General features: G+C 42.1%; 1 protein-coding gene across 3 annotated transcripts in view; it reads right to left on the bottom strand.

Moving 5' to 3' along the window:
• Nucleotides 1-391: 391 nt before the first annotated feature.
• The window catches only part of hiw (MYC binding protein highwire), a 35,483-nt gene continuing 8,608 nt past the window's right edge, over nt 392-27,266 (bottom strand). For 2 of the 3 annotated variants that reach the window (XM_022795719.2, XM_022795723.2), the window contains 33 exons: nt 26,922-27,179; nt 26,346-26,661; nt 25,486-25,691; nt 25,135-25,316; nt 24,676-24,943; nt 23,975-24,252; nt 23,558-23,808; nt 22,811-23,122; nt 22,266-22,579; nt 21,879-22,040; nt 21,444-21,589; nt 20,323-20,879; nt 19,797-19,975; nt 18,561-18,809; nt 17,801-18,387; nt 17,174-17,509; nt 16,269-16,983; nt 14,588-16,054; nt 14,052-14,196; nt 13,511-13,816; nt 13,009-13,229; nt 12,391-12,682; nt 11,186-12,022; nt 10,506-10,741; nt 9,836-10,102; nt 9,524-9,725; nt 8,182-9,261; nt 7,773-7,967; nt 5,249-5,550; nt 4,630-4,818; nt 3,740-3,931; nt 2,391-2,679; nt 392-1,827 (listed from right to left, as the gene is read on the bottom strand). In XM_022795719.2, the coding sequence (XP_022651454.1) occupies nt 1,712-1,827; nt 2,391-2,679; nt 3,740-3,931; nt 4,630-4,818; nt 5,249-5,550; nt 7,773-7,967; nt 8,182-9,261; nt 9,524-9,725; nt 9,836-10,102; nt 10,506-10,741; nt 11,186-12,022; nt 12,391-12,682; nt 13,009-13,229; nt 13,511-13,816; nt 14,052-14,196; nt 14,588-16,054; nt 16,269-16,983; nt 17,174-17,509; nt 17,801-18,387; nt 18,561-18,809; nt 19,797-19,975; nt 20,323-20,879; nt 21,444-21,589; nt 21,879-22,040; nt 22,266-22,579; nt 22,811-23,122; nt 23,558-23,808; nt 23,975-24,252; nt 24,676-24,943; nt 25,135-25,316; nt 25,486-25,691; nt 26,346-26,661; nt 26,922-27,179 (11,652 nt within the window). In that variant the 3' untranslated portion in view covers nt 392-1,711. The remainder of the gene's footprint in view (nt 1,828-2,390; nt 2,680-3,739; nt 3,932-4,629; nt 4,819-5,248; nt 5,551-7,772; nt 7,968-8,181; nt 9,262-9,523; nt 9,726-9,835; nt 10,103-10,505; nt 10,742-11,185; nt 12,023-12,390; nt 12,683-13,008; nt 13,230-13,510; nt 13,817-14,051; nt 14,197-14,587; nt 16,055-16,268; nt 16,984-17,173; nt 17,510-17,800; nt 18,388-18,560; nt 18,810-19,796; nt 19,976-20,322; nt 20,880-21,443; nt 21,590-21,878; nt 22,041-22,265; nt 22,580-22,810; nt 23,123-23,557; nt 23,809-23,974; nt 24,253-24,675; nt 24,944-25,134; nt 25,317-25,485; nt 25,692-26,345; nt 26,662-26,921; nt 27,180-27,266) is intronic. The other variant, XM_086985754.1, reaches the window with a different exon arrangement.

Raw genomic sequence — 27,266 nt, forward strand, 5'->3', positions numbered from 1 at the left:
CCGAGATGTACGATCAATAGGTTCACCGATCACACCAATCGCGACGCTCATTAAAACCCATGGAAAGCGACCCAGTTTACGTGCATTACAGAAATATCGTCAATTTATCAACACTAAAAAACTCCGTATCACGTTGTACGATTGTTGTACCAAAAGGCAACGTTTGACAAGCGAGACAAGTCTAGAATTAGCTGAGCTTTTTAGGGAACATATTAGATAAAGAAACTGAAAAAGGTACCGGATGATGTGCAACAAAGTGATAACTGCTTCCATATTTAAAAAAATACGAATATTTCCGTTAGTGTTATCTCTCTCAAGAGAGGAACTTTTAGTGATAATTCTATACTACGGCATAGTAATGCGGCATGTATGGTAGCTTGATGAATACACATTGTTATTGTATTACTATTAATTATTTATTAATTAGTTAGATCGAAATTAAAGTTTAGGACATTTGTAGTATTAAGTCGCAGAACGTAGGCGCTTTTTTACGTTCTCTCACTCCCTTTGTTAAAAGGCATTTATATTCCATAAAGCCATTTGCAGCCACGCGTCTGAGCAAAACACCCTTTAGATCTAGGTTTCTCAGTGTGTTTAAATATATATATGTATATATATATAATTGTATGCATTATTATGTGGCATGTGTTGTTGCGCTAGAGGTGTCTTTTCGAAGGTATCACCCTTCCACATTTTCATCTCTTTGTTCTGTTGCCTCATAAATCGACCCAGGCTATTTTCATTTTATTAATGGTGTCCCGGTTCCTTTCATTCACACGTATGAATTTAGCACACGTTTATCATTACCACTCTGCCTACTGCTCATATTTGTATCGCATATTATATTTATGCACTGTCGGTTGCACATGTTCATTTGCTTTTTCACATTATCCCGAATGACTGTCACTTGCCTGACTAACACTTGGCCCCTAGTAGTTATCTTCCATAGAAGACTGTGGGCGTGGAAAGCTCAACTCCATCATCCCCATTTTAAAACTGTTTATAAACCCATAAATAAACATCTCGTACGGTTTACCTTTTTTCATAACGTATCTTAGGATTATCTCGTGCTTTCTTTTATCACTTGCTGCTCTCAAGCATCAGTTCCTCCGCTGTCGACTAGCACTAGCACACCTATTTTAATAATAATCATATTAATATGTTTATGTAAACCCTACCCTCTTTAGCTGTCTCTCCGCGCCTGCCTCAAAAACTCGGCGCGACGATGAATCGAGTTTCCGCTACCAAGAAAACCCTTGCAGAAATTACGCATCTAGCTCGCTTCTCGTTGTCTCTCCGTTATATGGAAGAAGTAATGCTTTCCATACTGTTGTTGTTGTTTTTCACCTTAACTAGCTCGACAAAAAAAAAGTTTGATTTCAAACAAAAAGCGTCCACTAGGCGTACACGGCTGGCAGGCTCTAGTAAACACAAGCTATTTAATGGATTTGTGTCATACCAAAGTTCTTACACGTTAGCATCTCGTCTTCTTGACCGATAAGTTTTGCAGAAATCGATTCCAGTCTCCTGCTAATGGCGGAAAACTTTAGACACTTTTCTTTTTTCACTATTTAAATGTCGCTTTGTGGTGTTCGCTCGCGTGTACTTCCGCTGAATGCTAAATTGACGATAACTTGTTGGCGGCATAGCGGTGGATCTAGCTGCATTGTATTTTTTTATTTAGTTAACGGCGTTCTTACTGCGTTGCGGTTTAGAATGTGTGTGCGTTTCGGCAGACTCCGCATCCGAGAGCATATTCTTCACCCGTTGGAGGATGTTTCACGTGAAGCGGACATTCGTCGCCTTCCAACTGTTTTAGCTTCGGACCTGAAATATACCAGAAGTAACCAAACGAAAAAATGAATCAGGTTTTAGAAAATCACTTTATTAAATAAGTTGCCTATTTTGTCCCCATCATCACGGTAAAGGCAAGTTAATCTAGTTAGTCGTACCTTAACGAGTGGTGGAAACTTTTTACAAAATGCGCGACTTGCATATGAGATTAACTATATTAGAGAAGTGAACTGTTAGTGTGCATGTTCTCAAGAAACTCATGTTTACAAGTCTGTAACATAACGAGTTGTTTTCTTGGGAAATAAAGAGAAACGCCAAAAATATGCAAAAAAGTTAAACGGCTAAATAAATGAACTTCCTACAGGAATGCTGTTAACTCTTATCCGCATATAATAATTTTCGAATCGTTATCTTTAATGTCTGTTAATATTGATTTGTGTATATACTTCATGGAAAAGCATCCCAGCATAAGCTTTACTATTATACGCATCATTAATTTATGTGCAACTGTCACTTACCGTAAACCGTTTATAAGCGATTTCCTAAACATATAACATTTCTAAACATTTCTAAAGTTTTACAGTGTCAAAACAAACCTGCAGGGCAGTGGGGCAGTTGAATTTTGGGCACGTTGGTGACACGCTGGAAGTCTTCGTGGCACGGATTGCAAAAATGTGTCGTGCCAAAGCAGAAAAATACGGCTACCGAGCAGCAGTAGCGGCATTTGTACTCGAGGAAGTCTGCACCGTGTTTGGGGCACATCTGCGCCGATGAAACATCGGAACAGGCGCCGCACACCAATTCACGAGCGTCATATCCGTCGTCGCCGCCACCGCCGGCGCCTCCTGCCTCCAGCTCGCAGCGCACTTCACCACCGAAATAGGCCTTACAAGAAAAAAGAGCAAAGCTTACATCAAAGCGGCCATATTTATCTATTTGGACCTTTTAAAAGCTAACTTGATGGCGTCCTCGATTAGCTGATTATCGTACATATGAGTCTGGCGGGCAGCAGCGAGTAGGGAGAGTTATTGATTTTAAGGTGCTAACAAGGGATCTCGTTAAGTATTAAACTTGAAACTTGAAAGTTTGGTCTGAACCATATATTTTCTTAATTGGGAAAAACATGTTTCAGATGGTTGCTCGCAATGAAAGTTCGTTTTAGTCTTACCCTGTCCTTTTTACTAATAAGGGAGACCAACGCGTACCCCCTAAATTGAGTAATCTAATATAAATCGAAAAAGACTCGTCGTTGCTGTACCCATTTTAGTAAATAATAAACATAAATGTTCTTTAAAAACATATTAGTAATCTACAATAATACACGGACATTCATTAATTATCTGTACTTTTTGAAGGGCAATACCTTTTGTACCACAATACGAGTACTATAACTGTTGTGCAAATATTTTGTGCTTCTCTTTCGCTAAAAGCACATCTGATGCACTATCTAAAGCAGATTCAATCAATTTTTCTCTCTAAGTAACCCATCAAAGATTGTGATCAAATATAACTTCTTATTCCAAACGCATTCCTGTGAAATACTCTCAAACGCTTTCATCTGACCAAATATATTCATGTGAACTACATCCAACATTATTCTAGAAGCTGGTCTTTTTATTTAACCTGCTCATCTATTTAAAGATGTTGCAGGCTATTTACCGAAATGTTATGCAATCTGTATGTATGGCTTTCTATACATACTAGAATATTTATTGCGGACAATGCCAAAGATGAGATTAAATCTTTTCACGGCTCAAGGTGTATAAGTATACGCAGTAACTCCGTGGGACGACGATACCTTACTATGTAACACCTATAAAACTTCCTAAGCACATTTAAGTACTATTTGATGTAAATTGCAGTTTATCTCAAAATTACAACTCGGCAGCGCTAAAACTCACACAAACTAATGATACGATAGTTAGTTGTTATCTAATTAACTGACCTTTTTGCATTTGTAGCAAACATAGTATGCATATCGCTCCATGGCGTAGGAGACCCGCTCGTGTTGGGAGAGCGTCTTGTTGGCCTGCAGACCCTCGTATTCAAGACGCATCAGAGCTTTTCGTCGGACGTCCTCACGCAACTCCCACACGGGCTGGAGCAGCGCACGGAGCAGTGTGTGCTCGATAGGAGCCTAAAAAAGCATTGTCTGAATACATTAGCATTTTCCCATTGATCGTCTCTCTACCCAAAACGTTTTGTAATTCAATTGACCTCTTCTGTTCTATATACCTTTTTTAGTTGTATTGATTTTATCTATTCTATTCACTTTTTAATTCTAGCGACTCTAGTTCTATAACTCGATCGTCTAATCTTCAGCGAAGTTCCCTATTGTTAGTTAACTTCAATGCAATAAAATTTCATTCACAAAACGATAATATTAATAAGATGCGATTACTTTACATTTAACTTTTACGTTAGTTACAATTTTAATGGGCAACTCGAAAGAATCATACGACTCCTCTTTCAAAATCTCTCTTCGGACAAAGTTTCCAGTCATGGTTCTTACAGTTCAGCGTCGTAGCTAACAATTGGAGAATCAGCAATTAGCCAACCATATCCATTTTTCACGGAAAACCTATCTTGAAAAACAGGGGTGTTATGAAGAGGATTCAGTCCACAGAACGCACCTTCTAATAGTCGGTGATAACCGTATTCAATCATATTAATGATTTTCGGTATTTTATCGATTTTAGCTACCAGCTATTTAAAAAGCGCGCAGCAAAAGTCTCTATTAACGCTAACAATGTTTCTTGCAGAATTCCCTCAGTTTGCGACAGGGTCAAAGTGAATCTTCATACTGTGGGCAACTGTTGCAGATGTAATTCTCACCTTGCAAATTGGGCAAAGCGCAAAGTTGAATGTGATGCGAGGTCCTGGCCAACGGCGATCAATAACATCTTCAGTGCACTGCCGGTGGAAAATGTGACCGCACTTTAACATGATCACGGGAGCGCAACAAAGCGCCTCTGAGAAACAGATCATGCACATGTCATCTGCGTCCTGGCGAAGTTCTTTTCGCTGAAATATTGAAATAATACCTCGCTCTATGTCAGTCTTACGATACGTCTTTATATATGCACATATATTTTTCTCAAATTCTTTATTTACGTAAATGCTGGTGTAAGTTAACATGGTACTCATACACAAAATTCAATACGGGTTACAAATCCTCACGAATTTCTCTACGAGTAGTTACGGAAAATTCATTAGCTTGGTCTGTTCATCATTCAGTGGACCAGCTAAAGGTGGATAAAAGGAAATCTATATTACTTTTTTAAGTTTACTGATATATATGTACATGTGTTGATGAAGGAACAAGTTTTTGCTGCAAACCGTAATATTTGGAATCCCGAGACAATAGAATCTTTAGCACTATAGCGTTAGTGAGATCTTCGTAATGACAGTGAAAATAATCAACTTTTCTCTAATTTTGTATTCCGTTTCGTACCTGGCATCCATGAAGACAGGGCAAACAGTTCTCCTCATTTAGAACACCCGCGCAGAAGTGGCCACAGGGATGAAGTTTCGTGCAGGCCCGCCGTGCGTTCTGGATACATTCAGGACTTGAGCATGCTCCAAGAGCTCCGAGAGCCGAGTTCGTCGATGACGTTAGGGGCGCTTTACAAAAGCGGCACGAACCCACTGCGGCGTTTCCACCAACGGCACTTTGCTCCCGGAATTCTACCATCGCTTTCAGTGTATTGGAATCAGCTAACGCGATTAGCCAAAACAATTTCGTCCGGCCACACCCTGCTCAAAGATCATCAAAATTTAATTCAAGAAGTCCCGCATAACGTTTGCACCGGACTCATTCTTAGCTGGACTTGTTTAGAAAGGAAACTCATATAAAAAGTGTGACACAGGGGTCCCATCTGGATTTCGACATTCTTTTTTGGTGATGCCATATTTCAGTTTATTACTACGTTAGACGATTTTGTGTCCCCATAATTACTAACTGAGAAGTCCGAGAATTTTATCGCTTAATCTGCACTCAATACTTTGTAAAAAGCAAAGCCTGAAAGAAATTGAATAGATTAGGCGGATGCGCCATGATTGAAACTTGTTTACCAAAATAGCCTTTTTCTAAACCACCTAACACATCAATTTCACGATGCACAAAAACAGATCATACACACTAACAAAAATCTGTCCTTTTTTGCCATTTTAATTCATCTTCCTTCCCCGTCCGAATCCATAACCACGTTGATATTTCTTTCCTCAAATCAATTTCAATTTTTTTCAATTTTAGACGGAAGCTGATTATACACTATGAATATATAACAAGCAATTACCATCCGGATTTGGCAAAACTATGTCGCACTTCGTGTGTACGTCAGATTTGTTCTTGACAGTACAGCAAAGACTTCTTTCTCGCAGTCAGCTTTTTTCTTGCAACCAAACGCTAGACAACTCGATCGCATTCGGGCCAAAACTCGAAACCCACGAATAATTCACTCAAGGGGCTCGTTTAACCAGCATTTTTGGGCCTAGCCGACTTAATATGCGAGGAGTCTTGTTTTAGACTTAGTACTCGTTTTTGCTTGCTGGTCGTTTCATATTATATCTTTAGACAAACTACTCTTCCAAAAGGAAGAAGCACCCCGGTCATTTTTGGAGAGGCGATATCCAAAGAACACGGACGCTAAGTGGTGGTGTGATGGTGCCGATTGGAGTAATCCCCAGTACCTGTCGCCTTTTACCGAACCTCGAACAACGATGCTGAAGAGATCGGCTTTCTGAAACAGTCTTTCTATCACTGCGTGGTATCCAACGGCCAGTCACGACAACATTAGCTAGCTAACTTCGCTGAGTTGGGATCGTACACACGACTTTTATCGGGTATTGGAGGGAGCTGCAAGAAAATTTTATTATAAGATCCCTTTTTTGCTTGCTGCATTGACGCGCCTAATATCGTCTCCAAGCAAGATCTTTGATTGATATTCATAGCCACTGCCCCTATCACGAAGGGTTCTCTGTTGCAGAGTTGCCTTCAAAGGAAACAGCAGAGAAGCTACTAGCATTGGCTTTAAACTAATCTTTTTCTTTTTTTAATCTTTAATCTAATTTTTAATCCTTAATATCATTTTAGCCGAAGTAAAAAGCATAAAATTTTGCATAAATTTTAGAAGAGTTTCTAATAATTGGAAAAACGTAACTCTATGATAAGCTTGTGTATAGAAATAAGGAAGTAGGACGCATAATAAATAGCATAAAAAAAAATAAAAATAATCACAATTAAAGCACTGAACTTAGTGCTTGCTTTTGGTAACGAGTAAGAAATCTGACCCCGCCTACCCGTCGCTACTTAACTGTATTAGTATGCAGAACTTCTTTAACTATACAAGCAAACATATGTTCAATATATTTCTACGACAAAAGATAAGTGTATGCACTGGAGGAAAGCACCTTTTGAAAGGATCGAAAGATTTTGAACGCAATGGCATCATATAAGAAGTTACGCTACGAAGACGAGACGTAGTTGTCTAAGCTTCTTAAAAGGAAAATGCGTTTGTATATATGAAATCAGAACTTCTACTGCCGAAGTATCATGCTCCGTACCGATATCTATATTCTACATCTAAGAACGTCTAAAAATCTAACCATTATTTGGAAACAATTGCAAGGTGATTTTATAACTGTTTTCATCTTTGCATTAAATCCCTCTTCTCCAAATATCCGATTAAAATACGATGAATTGAGGGATAAAGGTAACTACCAGGTATTTTATAAACCGACTAATTGTTAACGTTATATTGCGCTTAAATTTTACTTTAGCAGATATTTCCGATGGTTTATTCTGGCCACAGTGACATTTTTCCGGTGAGCTCGATTTCATATTGAGGTGAAATTTTCGACCCAGTCTTAGTTTTCTTATATTTCTTTCGACATTTTCATGTCTTAAACTCAACCTTACTTTTATTTCCTGTGCATACAAAAGTTTGTAAATGTATGTCAAGTGTATTGAGACTTGCCTTCATGTAAGTCGACCTTGATGGCGTCCTCCTCTTCCTTAAACACTTGCCGCGAATGATGCCGGGTTCGGCGGTGATTCAAATGAAGGTATCGATCGCACTCACAGCACAGATTCCCGCAGTCACTACATTGGATAATAGCCGTTGTTTCGCCATCATCATGGTTATCACATAATGGTTTTTCTTGTTGTGAATCTGTAGTACACAGCAAATGAAGCATCCAAGCGTTATGGCTTAATTTCAGTCGAAATTCCACTCTTTACGGATCCCCCTAACTTGACATCATCACAGTTATGATCGTTGTCCCCTAAAACTGCGCGTGCCTATTATCCATTAATGAAATGCTTTCAAAAGATCATCGTCGTCTGATATCCTAAGGTAGATTGAAACAAAAATCTCCTTAACTTACCTTTACGATTCCATTGGCCCGATGAGAGCCGTTCTACATGTTCCTTATCGAGGACGCAGAGCGAAGCAAGACATAACCACAATGTGGGTATCTTAATACACTCTTGCGGGTTGGCCCGAAAGCGTTTGTCTAGTCTCGTCAAGTGAATGATATTCTCAGCAATTGCGCTTTTGGCAACGCAAGCCCAGCTCTCTGTCAGTAAACCTGCGCACATATCCCTGATTAGCTGTATTATGACCTGGGCATGTTTTCTAGTTGAGCAACCACGCAGCCACCAGCGATTGCCTACATTGTCCTTTGGATGGATAGCCGTCGCCAGACTGACCGCTGATGATGCTTGTCTTTTTAATCCCTGATCCATAGGCCCAGATGTAACAGGCCCCATATGAGAGGGGCCACCAGAGCCTTTTGTCTTAATCTGTACTGTAATTGCCTTGGCAATGCATGCTAGCAGAACATCTAAAATGCCCGGCCGATGCAAATCGAGCGGTTCCGGCTGCTCCTCTTCCCCACCAAGGCCGATGATTGAGTAGTCCTCCGTGGGTAAACTGGGCACCTGAAGGATCGAAGCTAGCACTTGTGGGGAAACCTCGGGGAGGACTCGCCGCAGCAAGGATGTCACCTGCCGCTGTACTCGCGCTGATCCCGTATGGAGCAATGAAAACAAATCTCGTAGAAGCCCAGCCTGCTGGGCTAGATATGCGCGGCCGACAGAGGAGCCAGAAAGAGCTAGCACCATCGATAACATTTCGAAACAGTATGCGTCCGACTGTGGGACCAGTTGGGATGCCGAGCTGCTTGACAGGGACAGCTCCCAGTCATCACGTACTCGTTGTGTCTCTTTTTTGATCGTAGCTACGATATGTGCGCACACCTGTCGTTGCAGCTGAGTAAGATTGCTGCGACTAAATAGTATGCCAACCATATGCTCTTTGAGATCAGTGCTGCCGTCCGTTGACGACGATGTGGTTGCCCCTCCAGAGATCAACTTTCCAAATACTTGTGACGTTAAAATACGGAACACCTTGAGTGTTTCCGCCTCGCAGTTTCCGTGCTGAATTACTTCGGGCGTTGTTATTCCTATAAGACAAACGTATCGCAAATGTTAGGCAACAATGAGAGGGTAGTTTTGATGTTCAGTTGTATTAATACGTTAATATTTCAAATTATACTTATAGATATGGAGAAAAAGTCTATTAGAATAAAAGCGCACAGTATAATTCGTACAAAGGTCAGGTATGTTTATTTGCAGTGGATACCTTCAAAAGCACTACTTCAGGTACAAGATCAAGGTTTATAGGTGGCCAACAAAGAAAAAAGATAAATTCTATATGGAGCTCACCTTTGCTATCAGGTATAGGACCTGGCTTGTCGAGAACCTTTAATTGTCGAATCCTCAACGATTGATCAAGACCTTTAAGTTCGACACGAACAACTCGAGCACCGGCTGCATTTTTTCCCGATGTTTCGACGCCCACCCAACCGGCAAAAGTGTTGCTTACTTCTTCAGTTCGCACGATCGTTAGAGAAGACTCGTCACCAACCTAGAACGAATGGCATATTGCGGTTTAATTAGCGGAACACCCGTACAGATCATCCAGACAGCTGTTTGAAGTCCCTATCCGTTTAGCTTCAAATTCACTGCTCTACTAACCTTGAAACTGACATGTCCGACCCTATTTTGGACGTCCCTCGTGTTATCGATATGGATAGCCACATAATGTGCGTCATCACTACCGAGCGCTTTGACCTGTATAAATTTGGTTTTATTGCGGTCCTCGTCCGATGACTCCCAGAAAGTTTCAGTCGAACCGTCCACAAGCGAATTGACCATCGCCTGCCTTGAAGATGTGGTTACTTCATACTGGGAGGTGATATCTCTCAGAAGTTGAATAGAAACACCTCGAGAATCATCTTGACTCTGCGAACAAACTCAAAGCACACAATTATTAGAGCAGAGGACGTTAGCTTTCTGGACAACTCGTCTCACTACAATGAAATCGTTTATACTAGCTTTTAGCTGCTAAAAATAATCAGGTAATCTAAGCACTTTTGCATTGTAGTTTATGCTATTAAACAACTGAACTTATATCCAGAAATTAGCTAATTTTCAGCAAAGCAACAATAAAACACAGAAAATAGACCTCAGAAGTAGTACCAAGTACATGATTAAACAAACAACAATTTGGAAAGGCGACGTCCGGAGACTACTCGTAGCTACCGTGCGAAAGCACTGTCATTAAAACGAATCCTTTACAATTGCAATATCAATATTCGTGCAATATGATACAAATTGACGAACTGATTTATTTAACAAGACTAACCCGTTGATTAGCCGTGGGCTGTTCTTCCGCGTGGCTAAGAATCTTCGAAATGTTAGAGAAAACTTGTGACGAGTGAAGGAACAGATGATCTTGAGGGGAAAACCGGAAGCACCAGCAACGAACCGCCATTTGTTGCAGGGGCGACGGTGTTCGCAGATGCGCCATCAAAAGAGAAATGGACTCGAGGAAATTGTGGAATGCCGTCTGCAGAGGCAGAGCAGTTTGCTGGCTGACTGCTGCTCGATCAGTGCATATTTTATGTAGAAAAGGAAAAAGATTGAAGATTCAACGTCCTTAGAAAATGAGTAGAAAATACTTACGAAGGTCATAAAGCCTCGTATTTTCATATTTCATATATGCATATATTTTCAACTATGTATATAACCGAAGGTGGACCGAACGACACATGATTGTACGCTAACTTGACAACACGGCTATCAACATAAGTTTCGCCCCATGAAGTCGTTCTAATTTGTAATTGCTTTTTTCGTCGGTCCATAGAACTCAAGTAAGCCTCAAGAATACTTGTACATATGCCACTATTGTTGACGTATATTCGAGAGTTTGAGTACGATCGAGTACAAGCATGATGGGACTACAGGAAAACGTTTAATGAACCAATTACAAAACTAGCAAGAGGAATGCTTTCAACTATGGTAATGTAACATCTCTGCATCTACCAAAGGCGAGACTCTCCAGCGGATGATCGCAGAGACAGACTCCTTCGTCTTCCTTATCCTTGCTGTCGCCACGCTCTTTTTCTTTGTCCCTGTCCCGGTCCTGTCCACGGTTGGCGGCCTGTCCTAATAACCCCGCTGCCGGTTTCACTACAGTTGGTCCTGCAGCAGCTGCACCATGAATGTCCTGCATTTGCAAGACACCCGGACCAATCGGGCCACTACTTGCGCCTACGAAATGCTGCTGGCCTGCTTGTCCAGGCGCCGCAGCTTGGACGACTGCAGCAGACGCCGCCGCAGCCATAGAGGACGCGGAGGGTCCACCAGCGCCTCCGTTAAGAGAATTACTGATACTGCTAGTGGCAGCCCCGCCGCTAGCACAAGGACCGTTATTTGTGCTTAATGAACTAACAAAGCACCATAGAATATCGTGCAGGCATGTTGCTTGTGATACGTTGTGCAGTAGCCAGCGAAGAGCCTGGAGTGCATATACACGGCACGTTAGGCGGCGAACAGCCTCGATCATAATTGATCGAACAGTATCAAGGTCGGCATTGAAGATCGTGACAAACTGGACTATTGGCAGGATTCTTGAGGACTCAGTAGCAAGGGCAGCAAGACGTGACTCGGCATTGAGTAGGGTTAGCGGGGGACCTGAATCTGGTGAGGGCCGGTTCCGTCGCCAGTCAGAAATCGATATTGATACAGAACGATGAAAGGTTCGCGGTCCCAAAGGGGTGGAGGCAGCAGATGGATTGTTTGCCGTTACAACCGGTGGCATTGAATGACGCGCACGCTCCGTCGACAACAGTTCGGCTACAGCGCCCTGTGATAGGTAGTCTAAACAAGATGAAGTGGCAACAACAGAAATAATAAATATAGTTAGTTTACTAAGCTGTTCCTGTATTTCGTGTAGGTGTAAAATATACATTCTTAGAATGTATATTTATATATAGAATGTATCCTTAGAATGAAGTATCCTAAAAATTTATTCTCTTATCTTCGACTACGAGTGAGCAAAGATCTTATACCTTATAAGTACGAGTACTTAGCTGATTACTCTGTCCATTCTCGACCTAAGACGCTGTGGGCAAACTCAATTAATATTCGATAGTTATATAGCCCTTTTACAGCGAAAATAAAAATCGTCACTGTCGCCTTAAATAGTATTAATGCTCGTTGTCTAAAGAACTAGGGTAGATATTTACCGTGGGCGAACTGTTCAATGAGCTGCTGACTGTCCGTCCGATCTGCTCTCGCCTGTTCTTCATCAACTCCCCCCAACGACCCCAGTGAAGCGAATTCAAACTCGTTTTCAACACTGAATGGATGCTTAGTAGCACTGGAAGTTGTTCCGCTGTTATTGCTTGCAGTACCGGGTGAGCCGTCCTCTGTTGGAGCGCATCCAACTTTTGTGTTGGAAACGGTTACATTTGGCGTCCCCTTTGATGTATCACAGTTATCCCATGGACTAGATAGACTTAAGACAAACAAAGCGTTCTGCAAATGAGAACCAATGTATACACAAACACACATTAGTGTGAATCTCTATGGTAAATCGCTGTTGATCAAAGTCCTACTGTACCGGAATACATGGTCATGTGTCCGATTATGCCGAAATATAGGTTGTGTTTAAGTGCGGAAATCCTTTTCTAAAATGAACGAATCCAAATTATAGAAAGACATTTGCCTTTAATCATACGCACTATTTAACGAATGCATATGCAGTCAGTGTAAACAACAGTAAAGCATGCGATATCATTTACTAGCATCTATCTGCCTGTAATATCGTTGACCGTTTATTCATTTTTATGCGTTCAGCTCACCTGCATGACAACTTTTTGCTTCTCGGAAGAATCAATGGGGGAGAGAATTTCTCTTCCAAGACCCTTACCACTGTGGACCCCACCGGAGCAATGGCTGAGCAAAGTGTTTTGACTCTGCCGTCTCTTCGCGTCATTTGCCTTGTATCGAGCCCGGCAGGCTTCGCATAACAGATACCAACATGAGGTTTCAGTTCCCCCATCTCCGCAGTTACCGCTCCAGGCTGGAATGTTTTTTGTTTAGTGATTAACAATCGTGGGAAAATGTGTCCGTTACAAATATGAATATATGTACTCTAGTAAGCTTTCTTAATTGGTAACATATAACGTTAAAGAAACGCGCGTTTAGCGTGAGTCCAACAAATATCGGAAGCTAGATTCTTGAAAACGTCTGCACACGTCTACGTTTGTAAGTGAACAAGAGCGTGCTGAATAGCGATGCAAGGATCTTAGTGGTACGTGCATACAAGAACATAAAAATGTACTTTGAGTTATAGTTACATACCTCCACAGTAGTTCCCAATGCTGTTGTATCCTTTTCCCCCGGACGGACCTCCACAGCCGGGGTGCGCAGCTTTCATGTGCTGCGTAACAGAGGGATGGGCAGTAATATCGCACATGTCGCAACTACCAGCGAGAGAGACGGTGCCTCCGCTGGACTCTCCTGTACGGCCACAGACGCCGTTGGAAGGCAGACCGTCTCCAATAATAGAAGATGCCATTGATGAGGCTGCGACTGCTGCGTTGCCGAACATGTTTGGAGCCGTCGATACCAACAATCGGCTTTTATTCCCTGAACGTCGTCGGCGATCTAAATGGCCCATTGTAGGGAAATGCACGTATTAAATAACTGCGCTTAGATCATTTGCTGTGTATATTCGAAACTCTTATGCCCATAAATGTGCTTCTCTATACTTCATAAATTGTCATAAAAGTGATGCTCTTCGATTTTGCTAGCCAGTCGCTCGTCGAAATTTCTGCCACTTCAATTTCAGGTTCACAATCTGTTTCAATTCATTAATGCAAATTTTATGGTTCTACAATACCCTTGTGGTATATATCCGATGGCGATGCTCCAAAATCTTTAATATCTGACGACGATTTCGAGTTGAAAACCAACATACAGTTGGATAGAACGTTATTCCATAACGTCCGTAGATGAGTAGTACAAGGGTCCTGAGATGCCTTGGCCTGTAATATATTTTCAGTCCACGCTCTGAACTTTAGCTTTTGAAATCGATTATTATGGTTGGCGTTTATCATATTAACATACAATTAACCATACCTAAAATTTTCTAACAACTCTAAACATGGACTTGTCATGATGAGAGCCCCAAAGTTATTTTGGCACTTCTGTTAGGATAACAATCTCTAAACTGTAACTTGGCCAAATAATCATCCTTTAGAGGACTGAATTGAGCAATAAAAATTGCAATAGTTGTTAGTGCTTTTTTTCGTGGTGCACTGCGCGTTGGACTCGTAAATGTTAAGCCCAGAATCACTTATTTCAACGCCTTTTTCTATTACGACAATTCTGCACGATATTACATTGTCATACTTATCTACTTTCCGTGCAACTTACGTCTATTGACACCGTGTGGTTGGACTTGCTGTTGACAGTTATGTAAGAAGTAACACGAATCGCCTCAGGTGTCAAGCCCTCATACCATAAAACTGCGGCAAAAACAGCTCTCACAGCTTGCGCCACAGATGGCGCCAAGGCTTCGATAGGGCTGATCCTTTTAGAGGTACTTCGTACGGCTGTTGCTACCGTGATTGATGAATTACTACTGCTTGGCGCTGACGACGTCGACGATCGATTTGGACTCGTTGATGGAGTGCGCTGGATTGCCAGCGGTGCCAGACCCAGATCCTCCTGAAGACATTTGGCCAGTTGCGGTGATACAGGCTGCGGCGTGCGATGCCCCGCTGTAGCCGGTTGTTCGGAAAACATTTTAGCAGCACGCGGCGAGCTTGCTCTTCGTCTCGGGGTTGGCGACGTCTTTGGGGGCGTCGCCGGTGGCGTGGCACCATTCCCATTGGCCCGACTCTCTCCTATTGCTTTTACGAGCTCTTTAACAGACACCCCTTGCAACTCAGCTGGAGGATCTCTAGCTTTCACTTCAGCGATGTGGTCTTCGTTATTCTTGAGCCAGCGCTGCAGCACTGTCTTTGAGTGATCGTCGGGAGTGTGATTTTGTGATAATGCAATTGATGATGCTGGAGGCTGTGGTGTCGTCTGGGGCGCCCGTGCTCCCGGCTCCGACTGTTCATGTCCGCCACCCATCTCGCTAACGGTGTTTAACGTATGCAACGACGTCGACGGGGTAGACGATAGACTGCCGAATACAAACGGGCTTACCGAGCCCGATGAGCAAGCGTCATGATCCGAAGTTCCAGAGCCAAAGGTGAAGAAGCCCTGTGACGTGGCTGAAAAGTCAAATCCTTTACTATTGTTTGCGGAATTCTTTTCAGCGCGGGTTGTCGTTGTCGTTTCCTCGGTCTCACTGGGCGCCTCATCTGAACCCTCACCTTCTAACACCAGAAACGTGCAGCCTCCCCCCCCAAGAGCCGTACTCTGGGCGAGTGTCCACGCCTCACCGTCGGCCGTGGCACAGTAATGCTGCATTGAGTCCCTGGACAATCTCAGCCATAGGCCGTCGGCGTTTACGAGATCCTCGACAACAGTCACGTAATTCCCTAAGACAAGCATACCGATTGGATTACCAGAACGCACGGATGCCCTCGATCGAATATTGTGCCCAGACGAACCGCTTTTTATCACCTGGTAGGTACCTGGTCCTCGACGCACAAATTGCTCCCTGACACTCTCTTGGCCCCCGTTTATCCCATTGATGTGGTGGTGATGGTGATTCTTGCCGTCCTCGGCGCTACTTTTGTCTTCAGCAGGGATGAGTAAAGTTTTGCCGAGGTGGTTATGGTACTGCATGCACCACGCCTCATGTGCCTGAGAGGGTGACAGCCGTCGGCAGTGCTGCTGCGCAGACTCAGGTGTCAAACGAAGCCAAAGACCATCATCATTTTCTACCTGAAATTCGAATAAAATGCAGACAAATAACATCATAAACCCTGCATGATGAGCTTGTCGAAAAGCAACCATTTCTTCCGGATGAATAGTTAACTGCAAGAAGCTAATTAATTGAGCTAATTAATTTAGTAATAAGTTAAGCACGAATAAAATCTATTCAGAGAAATGATAGCTATTAATAGAAAGGGGCTCGCGTACATAGAAAAATACATACCGCATCGATGAACGTGATGTATCCTCCAGGAGGTACAGTTCCGATCTGTCTTCCCTGAAGCGTTGGAGCGCTTCTGACACGGAGGCCTTGCGAATCCTTAGTGTTGAACTTTCTGACTTTAGATAATGATGACGAAGTTTGGAGTTTGTTACGAACTTGAGGGGCCGGCTGTGACAACGTCGCCCCTTGGGGTAATTCTCGAACCTCAATTACTGGATCACTTTCAATAGGCCCTCGAACCGGATAGCCATCGACAAGCGCTTTGAGCTCATAACGTCCTACGTACGATGGGGTCCAGTGTGCTGTAAACACATCTCCGACTTGACTCACCATTAAACTCTCCGTAGCCTGACGTTTTAACGGTGACATCAAACGCAGCTCTTCGAACGAGTACCTCTCATACGCCTTCATTATAGTAATGGCGTGATAAATAAACTTGTCTTTAATCGTGGCCTCGTAGGGTACATCAGTTGGTGGGAGCAGTCCACCGAGGGCAGAATCACCCTTATAGCGTACCGGAGGTCCTATGGTGGCCGTTACACAGCTAAGCTGAACGGCAAAGATCTCGACTTTTAGATTTGGAACGGTACATAGTTTAGAATACTGATCTTTGACGATAACGGTTACAGACGACGTTATTCCTCGTTGAAGTTCTTCCCTGTTATACAGCAGCTCACATTTGAGGGGGTCAACGAATGATTCAGGTTGGAGATACCTGTTTATTCATCCGACATAAAGAGTATATTATTATTATTACTAGAACCAATTATTAAATAATACGAAAAGCACTACTTTATTTTTCTGACGTGTCATTTACTATATGTTTTGTCTTAAAGATCCTTTTTGCACCGAACGAATGTACTGTAAAAACTTGTAAGGTTTTTTGTTTGAGTTTTAATACTTACATAGCTAATTTGGCTCCGGATGATGCGGGTTTAGTGGAAATAAATTCTTTTAAAAAAGCTTTTTCTAAACAATCCGCTTCGATAGGCACAGTGCTCGTAAGGGCTTCTTCAATCGTAGGACACCTTTGCAGAGGTAAACCTCTGCCAAGGACATGAGGAAATATTCGAAACAACTCTACGTCCACTGAATCAAATTTGACGCCACCGTGCACGAACACTGGTTCGGGACAGAGCAACGTAGAGCAACACTCCCCCGCGAGATAGGCCAGCTCCTTCTCCAGGTGCGCGAGGCTGTTTGGCAGAACTGCCGAACTACCGTGACCCACTACCTGGCATCTAAAATGAAAAAATAGTCTTATTACTAGGATCAGTAAAAAAAAAAACGTTAGTTGTTACTAGTGATTGCTTACCTTTTTTCTTGTTTTTAGTTAATTCAAGTTAAGGACGATTTGTTGAGTTGATTTTACGCAAATAAGTACGATTCTATGCCATGGTGTTATGGTAAAATGATATTTGCAATGATATTAGAATATATATTAGAACACTGACGCCTCGTGAAAGCAATACTTGAAAAAAAAGTCAGAAAAAGAAATCCTTGAAATCGCACAGTATTCTTCATTAACTAACCTGAATCCAAAGTTACTGTTTTTGTCATCTTTGGCATACTCGGACGCGCTCTCAAGTGAGAACAAGAGAGAATTGCCTGGCAATACAATCGAGCCAGTCGGCCAGTTATCGCTTCCGAAAAACCGTTTAAGCACAAGCCAATAAGAATCGAAATCTTTGTCTTTGTCTCCCGAACGATCCCCTGTGTCTTTCATGGCTTCACAGTAGACGTGAAGATAGTCCTCGGCCTGTGCAGTACCACATTTAGGATCGAACTCGAGGGACATCCACTGGACATCATTAGGAAACTGGAGTCGGTACCTGGAGATGGTTGCTGGCTTGTACGGGTGATCTGATTCGACCACAGCATAATAGCGTTCGTCGAGCTGACAATCGACTTCGCGGTGCTTTTCAAGCTTTTTGTTTATCTTAACAACGTTCTCAAGCAACTTCTTTACAAGATTTAATACTCGAACAGCAGCCGAAGTGTCGGACGATGCGATTTTCACCAATTGAGAAAATACGGCTGGTAACAACAGCGATACAAGGCTGGTACTCTCTAGTGCCGTAAGCCTTTCAGTGTCCTGTAGTGTCCCCACCTGAACAGCCTTGTAAAACAATATAAAAACATACGCACAATAACACAACAGTGGACCATTTTTCCTTAGACCATCAAGACGATTCAGCAGAAAAGGAGACATCGAAATCAATCTAAATTTTCTGTTGTAAGGAAAGTATAAGATAGCGCCCGAGGTAACATTAAACTGTAAAGCATTGGTACCTTATTCATATAGTCGTGCGCAATGTTGACAAGTGTTTGGCTAATAGTCAGTGTCATGCTGGCTGCATCACGAGCTGCATTATGCACGCTATCACTGATGTCAGGTCCATTTGTATTACTGGATGCAGTTGCTGCTTGTGGTGTATTAAAATAGAGAATTTGAGGTATCTGCCCTCGGGAATGATTCGTTCCATTGTAACTTAATGTACAATCAGAAAACGTGAACACTGTGTTATCCGGACCCTTCACCTGAAAGAGTTTCCAATAAGAAACACTATTTTTTCTTCACTGCCTTTTGAGATAATCTGCGCCTTTCATATATATATATATATATAATCTTCCTACAACTTGCTTACAGATATTGTTGCCGCCCATTATTTGAACAAACTGGCAGTTAATGCTATTACTGCAAAAGCTAGTTTAAAAAAAAAATTAACTTTAGCTAGGGAACATTATATTTCATAATGAATGATAACATAATGGGTATGGCGGCTACAGAGCTACAAAGAAATACGGAGTTTATATGAACACGACACTATATCAACTGTTCAATTTTTCTAGCAAGAAGTATTTGTTTTAAAATTACTTGAAAATTTTTTCGAAGAATCATAGGGATCAAAGTTTTACAGCAAGTCGAGTTACTGGATTTTCTTCCAAGACATTTAGTGCCGAAGACTATTTGGGCTATCTTATTATCACTTGCTGAAATATTTCTCTACTAATTTCCAAAATAAAATAGAAGCAGATTACGATTTGTAAAACTAATCTTCACGATGACTCTCTTAAAGGCTATATGGACCTAGATCATCTGGCGCTAAATATTTAGGCGGCATACTTTTTTCTAACTAGGACCATATCTGCTTCTCAGAAGACAGACATTTCTTCAACTTTGCTAAGTGTTGGGCTTTGGCCCATAAAAACAATTAGTGGCCTATGTAGCCCCATTTTTGGCCGTTGTAGTCTCATAAGATTGGTGTCAGTAAGTAACATTTTTTCAAATATTACTGGATAGTTATAAGGGGCTTTCAAGCCACGATATAGAAGAGTTTATGGTAAACACTCGTGCACTTTTTCTACCACAGTAAAGGTTGTTTTTAACGGGCATGATCACAAGACTTTCGGCCATATAGCGTTTATCATCTGCAACCATCATCACACCATAACGTCTTTACAGAACAGGGTATAACTAAATTTTAACAAATGTTGAATATTATGACAGAATAATCCTTAACAAACCTGGGTGACACCAGAGTCCCCGTTATTGGTTTTACTGCCGTGGTTTCGCAGTCGTATGGCATAGCGGATATTCTTCTTAATGGGTACCGCTCGGTCGAACTTGATTTCGAACATTTCGCCAGTGCAGTCCTCTGGCCCAAAGGTGCCGCTAACTGACTCCAACAACGTCCACCGTTCCACTGTATAGCACGATTAGAACTCATTGAGTTAGTTGGCCACATTACTTCGGTTATAAACTTCGTTTGCAGCATTATCTTTTGAATGAATTTACCAAAATTGCTTTTTGCAAGCAAACAAAAAGAAAATGAACAGTATAGCAATAGAAATAGTAGCATGCTTTCACGAACCTCGGGCTTTTAAATAACTTATGTTTAAATATAAATCCCGTTCACAAACGCCGGGTCTTAGTTTCAAGTACTTTGCCTCGTTTTCTAACTGCACTATGCTCTAAGCTGACACCTTTATCGCGGTCCCTGTACAGTTGCGTAGGTGTTCGTTTTAATTCCGTTTCGACTGAGTATCTTACCTTGCAGCTCGTTTGCTGTCGCCGGTCCTGCCGCAGTAAAGTCCTGTAGATCGAGTTCGTACACCCAATCGTGGCTAGCAATGGATGTTCCGTAAATTACAGCACCCGCAATACTGATGCCGGCTCGATCAACGGAAAAGCATATCGCGTCCGGACTTCCGTTACCGGTATTCCAGCTTCGATTAGGTTGAAGCCGTTGAAATCGAGATGGGGTAACTAGTGGATTAAGTGCGGTGACATGGTGTCCACCAGATGCATCCAGCATTGAAGGTCGTTCGGCTATTACACGGGCAGCCATCTCTGATACGATGGAAGTCAATAGTCGGCAAGAGTTGTGCACCAAATCCGCCGGCAAAGGTCTAGCCGAGTTTGCCGCGCCGTTGTGAGATGCATAACCGTTAGAGCCTGCACTGCCATTGCTAGCTGCATCCGCAAGTATAGCCCCCAAAGGATTGACGCTGATCTTGATCAGTTTGTCCACGACGTCAGCAAACGTTAGGGTACCTAGAATGCGAATGTCCTCGTCGTCGCGTACCGACATTGCGTCGTTCAGTAACCTGCCGAAAAAGTGTATATGTAGGTGTAGACAAGTATGAGATCAAAGATGTTGCCAAGATTAAGTATCTCATGTGCACATGTGGATAAGACGGTTTCAAATATATTTAAATGTGTGCTAATTTGTCATATTTATTTGCACTGATCCGATTATATAAAACGAGCGAAGTTCGTATTAGCAGGTATTAGTGTGGAAAACCTTAAAAACAGCAGAATATTGTTTGACCTTTTTTGGTGAGGAAGCTTAGCCTGTACGAGAAAGCGCCTCACTAGAAAACGAACGCCCTGCTAAACTCATTTTAATATCAAAAACATCTTTGATCAATGAACCGTTCCGACGACCTACGTTTGCTGTGTGGTACAGTTTCTGTCATATAGTGCAAAGCAAATTTATTTCAAGGGCCGGCATATGCTTGGATATGCAGGTAAGATCAGCTACAACTCGGACGACCTATGGATTCCAGCACTCCATTTGATGGCTTTTTCCATCCGTTTTATTGCTAAGAACGAGAAATCTAGCTACATCACATATGGGATCAAAAGATATTTTGTATCATGTTACGTACTTTCCGTATAGAACTGGAACTTCGCTGCTATCGCTTCGAGTCGACGGTAACTGGTGATTGAAAGTGGAAGACATGGGACTTGTTGGCGGGCTGCTACTACTAGCTGCATTTCCCAACAGTGAAACAGCCCGCTCATGGAGCACAACCTAAGTAATTACAGCAAATTAAATAGCGCATTAAATAATGTTTCGCAATTTCAAAGCTATAAGGAAGTCCAAAAAGCTAACGAGTTTAGTTTTATTTTCCATTTTTGCCGTTAGATAGCAGCTTCACAAGGAGAAATTCTGATTAAAGTATAACCCAGCCGCACCGATTTACGTATCTGCTATACGGGTTAAGGTAAATTGTACTTAAAATTTAGCCATAGTAACTTCTAGCTTTTGTGTTTTCTACATTTTTGCCGAAAGCAAAAACCTTGCTGATCAAACTGCGTACCTTTGAAAGCTGATTTGGCAACATCGAAGCCAGTAATGCAGGCGGCGCACTGCTGAGCGCATCGAGAATTGTCGAAAGAAGCCGAGAATAATCACGACACTGTTGTTTTCCAGACGAACATGTTGCTCCACCTAATGCAGACAAACCTGTCTGGTGTTTCTTCTGCGCACCAGTAAAAAGAGTTCGTAACAATTTTACAATTATTTGAATTTCAATATTAATTCGTTTCTATGCCCAGTAATATGCGCCAAAGCATTAAAAATATGTAAAATAAGGAAGGATCCTTTCATTTAATTCCTATTCTGCTGGAAGCTAAAAGGAGTATCTAAGAAAAAGAAAAATCTTAACTTCCCAAATTGCAGCTCTATTATACGTCTCAATGTTTACCTCAGAAGGTTTTTGATCTTGAAGGAGAAGTTCACCAAGTCCCTGCCACTTTATTGTATCTGTAGGGTAAAACGTTTGATAGCAGTGCAAAAAGGTTACGCAGCTCTCTTTAACGAATTGTTCAAGAGCAGGCCTTCCTTTTGAACCTGTTGTAAGCACTTTCTTTAGCATTTTCCGGCAAAGCCATAGAGCTCGGCAAATAGGTTCCAATGACGCTGATGATGACGTAACCAAATGTGGATGCACTTGCGAGACGTACTGCCGAAGCAAGCTTAGAACTGGCTCGGACAGACGTTCCGCAATCACGCATGGACCTGTCAAATAGGGAAACGGATACATCCGTTAATAGCCTGTACATTAGCTGAAAATAGGCATCGCTGAAACTTCCTTCGACGCCTTACTCATGTTTACAGCGGAGCTATTTACTGAGTTCAACAAATAAGCTTAAACCTTGATTTTGACAAACCTGCAGTAACCTAATTCAACTTCATTCAATTATGCGAACATAAACTACGCTTTTTGTTGCCTGATGATCGTAAACCTGCCTTCTTGTAATTCAGTCCAAATCCATTCGATGAGCGTAAGCAACGAATGGAAGCATCCAGCGTCAATGCTTGTGGAGAAGTCTTTACTTAAGCGATAGACGGGTGCTTCCTCATCCGATCCCGCAGTAAAACCTGAAATACCAGTTCCACTTTGGGCTTCGGGGCATGCAAGACGATATAGCAACTGCGGTATCTGACCCGCAGTAACATCCGTTCCATTATTTGAACGCTTGGACCCCTTGAAATAAAAGGTCACCTGGTCCTCCGTCACCACCATTGCTTGACCCATAGAGCCGCAGTCCGACGAGGGACCTACGCACAGATATAAAAAAAATGTTTACAGGGGAAAGAGACAGAATGAAAGAGAACACATATATACATATACGTCAATCCAGTACCCAGACGAAACGGCCTGAACGGCTGTCGATCCAAGGAGCATTTATTTTCAGAAGGCATAAGTCAACATTGCAAATTCTTAGCATTACGAAATGCAAAACACACTCATTGTTCCGACAGGTTATCGATTACAAGAGCAGATTTGCCTTCGAAGCCAGCTATCCGCGCTTCAGATGACACGCAAAAATTCTCATCACTTTACTTTCTTTATTACCATGAAGAGAAAACTCTTCATATTATAAGTATGACAAATGGCGAGTTAATTTTAAACGCCAATAAAATTTGGTTCCAGATTGCATCAGCGTTATTCTGTCGCAAGCTAACTACTTGTACTCTAACTACAATGCGTACCAGCGATTCTAGCCCATACAAGATACCAACGATGAGCCTGACAGGCGATAGGTACATCAAGAAGCAACGGATGTTTTTGTCTGGCCGGGCATTCGTATGCCTGATCATCAAGGTCGACCAGAAGTTCACCGTCTCCTTCCTGATCTCCACCGTCTTCGCCAAGGTCGAGGACGCGCAACTTTGCCGTGTATTCTCCTCGACCGCCAAATAGGCCCACTCCACCAAGTATGATATCCGCGTCGCACATGAATCTAAAACACACATTATCAATGACCATAGTGCTACAATCTTACTTGCTAACATACTTCAGCATTAAAACAAAGCGGTTGAAGCCGACGGAGAAACGCTATGTTGTTGTTGTTTCAGCGGATGGCTTCTGATATATCCAACTCCACAATGAAATTATAAACTTCTCACCGAATGGCTTCAATTGACTGTCCCGAGTAGCCCCAGCCACCACCATGGTTCTCAAAGCGGTTCACAACTAGGTAATCGTTATTGGTAAAAGTTCTCCTTGCCATCAGTGCGGCAGGACCTGCAACACTGCTTTTACCAGTTCCGACACCCGCGGAGCTTGCTGCTGCGGGTAATACAGCTGAGCTTTCCAACTGTTCTTGTGAGTGTGAGGCAGCCAACTCTACGAAACGAACCAGACTCAACGCAGCGTGTTGGCGGCTAATTTCGAATTCACTCTGCTAAAGAAAGTAATCCAAGGATAAACCATTAATCCAACGTTCGAACTACTTATAAGCGCTGCGTATGTATATGAAATACACATGACTGTACATATAACTAGCAGGCTAGCATTTTTAAGAAAATCTTGTACACAGAAACAAATATGTAATATGATTTTAATAATGATTTTAATAAGATATTTGTACTCGTTAATATAATACAACAAGAGCAAAACTTCGATTGTGTTGAACTCGCTTATGCCATTTGTTAACATTTATGCTATGAACATGTAGCTACTGGTTATTCGCGCCAATCAAATTGTCTACGAAATAGAAATAACCAAAAAGCTTAATTACTAGTACTTGCTTGATGACGTAAAGGATGGCAGGTGAAGAAAGTGCTACAAGTACTAACTACATAAGATTCAAAAAATGATTAGTTACCGAAGGTACAGTGGCAGGCAGTGGAAGGCCAGGTACAGTGTGGTATACGCTAACAGTCCTCGATGAATGCTTGTAGCTCCATAAGACGTCATAGATGTGATCAAGCACAAGGCAGTTGTCACTGCCCACGGAGTGAGACCCAAAGTGGCCTCTGCACTGACCACTGGCACGCTGTACCATCAGAGAGCTGTAGTCTGAACCTGATGAGGCGTCAGGCACCAATGTGATAAGGTGACGTGTTCCCGTAACACGAGCCTGAGACAGACACCTGCACAAACGACAGAACAGCACAATGGAATATAAGAAAACATAGCTTAGCTTCTCATTAGCCAACGCTTATTCTGTCGAATGCTATTCCTTGGCAAGTAAGAACTAGAAATCAAAGCTAGCACTTGTTATTAAACTATCTTTTGTAGAGCTTGAGTAACTGTACCATGCATACGAGATCACCCAGCATACCTGGCATCGATCAGGTTCTCGTCTATTCGGATAAAAGTGTGATCGCCTGATGCGCCGACCCAAGTGGCGCGTCGTGGTTGTGGCGCTCCGATGCCGGGCACAGGGCCGGCTACCGCGTGCCACAGCACGTCCGATGATAACGTAATACCAGAATCCTCCTCTGATCGGCATAGCTGGCCATTCTGCAAGATTGCATCGTAATCGATTTTTTTAGCACATTCTCCCATAATTACAAACCATGATGTTGTCACTTCGTGAACTACTTTCGAACCTAAGTTAACCTGGCCCACTCAAATAAACAAGACGTTTGTCGTCATGCTTCAAACCAATATTAAAACATTTATTACTCACCAGAGGGTTTCCACAAGTATAAACTGCACCATTGGCGAGTAATAAAACGGTGTGATTACTTCCAGCTGCAACTTGTACGGCCCGCATTCCCGAGGGAATCCCCTGTAATGGGCCAGGCGCACCTCGCAGTGACCTAGTACCATGTCCAAGCTGGCCATGTTGATTACTTCCAAATGTTAACACGCTGCCGTTTTCCAACAGGAGTACTAAACATTTCAGTTTTAAACAGAAACAGACAGGAAATCTGAGTCATTTGCTTACTTATTTTCACAGATGTTCTTATTTGCTGTGCCACAGTGTTTTGAGTTGCGTAGCTGTATTGTTATATTATTTATAAAAGACTTTTCCATTCAAGTCTTTAGAAAATATCAATGGTTATTGGAGAACTAGTCGTTAACCTCACAACATCTAACATTTTTTTTATAGCCGTTTTATAGGCGACAGAAACAAACAAGAGGGATTGTTCGGAAGGCAGAAAATGCGCCTCATGCATGTTCAGCTAAAAAATATGGCTCTTTAGCGTTTAAAATATAAACAATAAGCGGAAAAAAAATGTTTGCAATAATGCGAAGAAAAGGACGTACATACGTATCGCGTGATACGAGTAAAAACTAAACAGAGTCTCCTCTGCATCTTTCTAATTACTAGAGATAACTGTATGCGTTCTTTTAGTGATAATCCACTATTTACCTATTTATTTGTCTAGATTTTCTATCTAAAGAGATATCAGGAACAAAAAACGAATGTTTATTTTTAGAATCCTTGATCGGTGGTTGTTCTGTCGATATTATATATTAGTCGATATTTAGTTACTTTACCAAATCAGTATTCGCCGAATATCTACAATGAGATACATTTACCCGTATGATGTACGCCGGTGGCCGCTTGGATCACTTTGTTAGCGATGTTCAGTTTAACAGGGGGTAGCGACGCAAGCTTCCCCCCGTCTAAGTCACCTCCACCCATTACCGCATGTCCGGAAGGCCCTCCAATGTACTGCGCCCCATTTCCAGAACTCGAATGGTTCGGGCCATTACCCGCAGCACCACAGAGCGAAGGCAGATCTTGACGTGAGTCGCAGCCGGAAGCCCCCCGTAATCCAGCTGCAGCTCCAAGTAGGCATGAAGAGCCATTCCCTAAAATCGCTCCGCTAGCCAGGCGAGCATCGTTTCCAACCTAAACAGTTACGATAAATATGGGAATAAAATCCTCCCTCCTTCCCTCTCACATATATATATATATATACATATATATATATATATATATATATAAAATAAAATTGTATCAGATACACATATGTATATGTGTGTATCTGATACAATTTTATTTTGTATGGCGCTAAATATTAAAAGCTAATTTACATAAAGGCTTGGCTGCTTCTGTTTGTCCTAATTTTCTGGAAGTTATTATATTATCATAAGCTTTATTTTTATTACCATAACTTTATGCAGAGGCGTATCTCGGGCAACCTTATTGAGAAGCTTCATCACGTGATGTCTCCGGCCCCCGCAAACCAGACCACCATCTTCGCCTCCGACGGCCCGTTCACGTTCTCGTTCCCTCACCAGCCGTGAATATGATGGAGAGTACTCTTCGCGTCGACGCATTCGTTCCTGATTTTTTCGATAAATTGCTGCAATTTCCCCAGGAGGATATCCAAGAGCATTTACTCCGCTACCGGCTAACGTATTCATCTAAACATACAACAGAGAGAAATAGGGGTTCAAAAAACAGAGCTTCATTACTAATTGTATGGCAATTGTGTATTGGCAATGTGGAGT

Source organism: Varroa destructor, unplaced genomic scaffold, assembly GCF_002443255.2.
Source record: "Varroa destructor unplaced genomic scaffold, Vdes_3.0 BEIS01000003.1, whole genome shotgun sequence".
NCBI classification, from domain to species: domain Eukaryota; kingdom Metazoa; phylum Arthropoda; class Arachnida; order Mesostigmata; family Varroidae; genus Varroa; species Varroa destructor.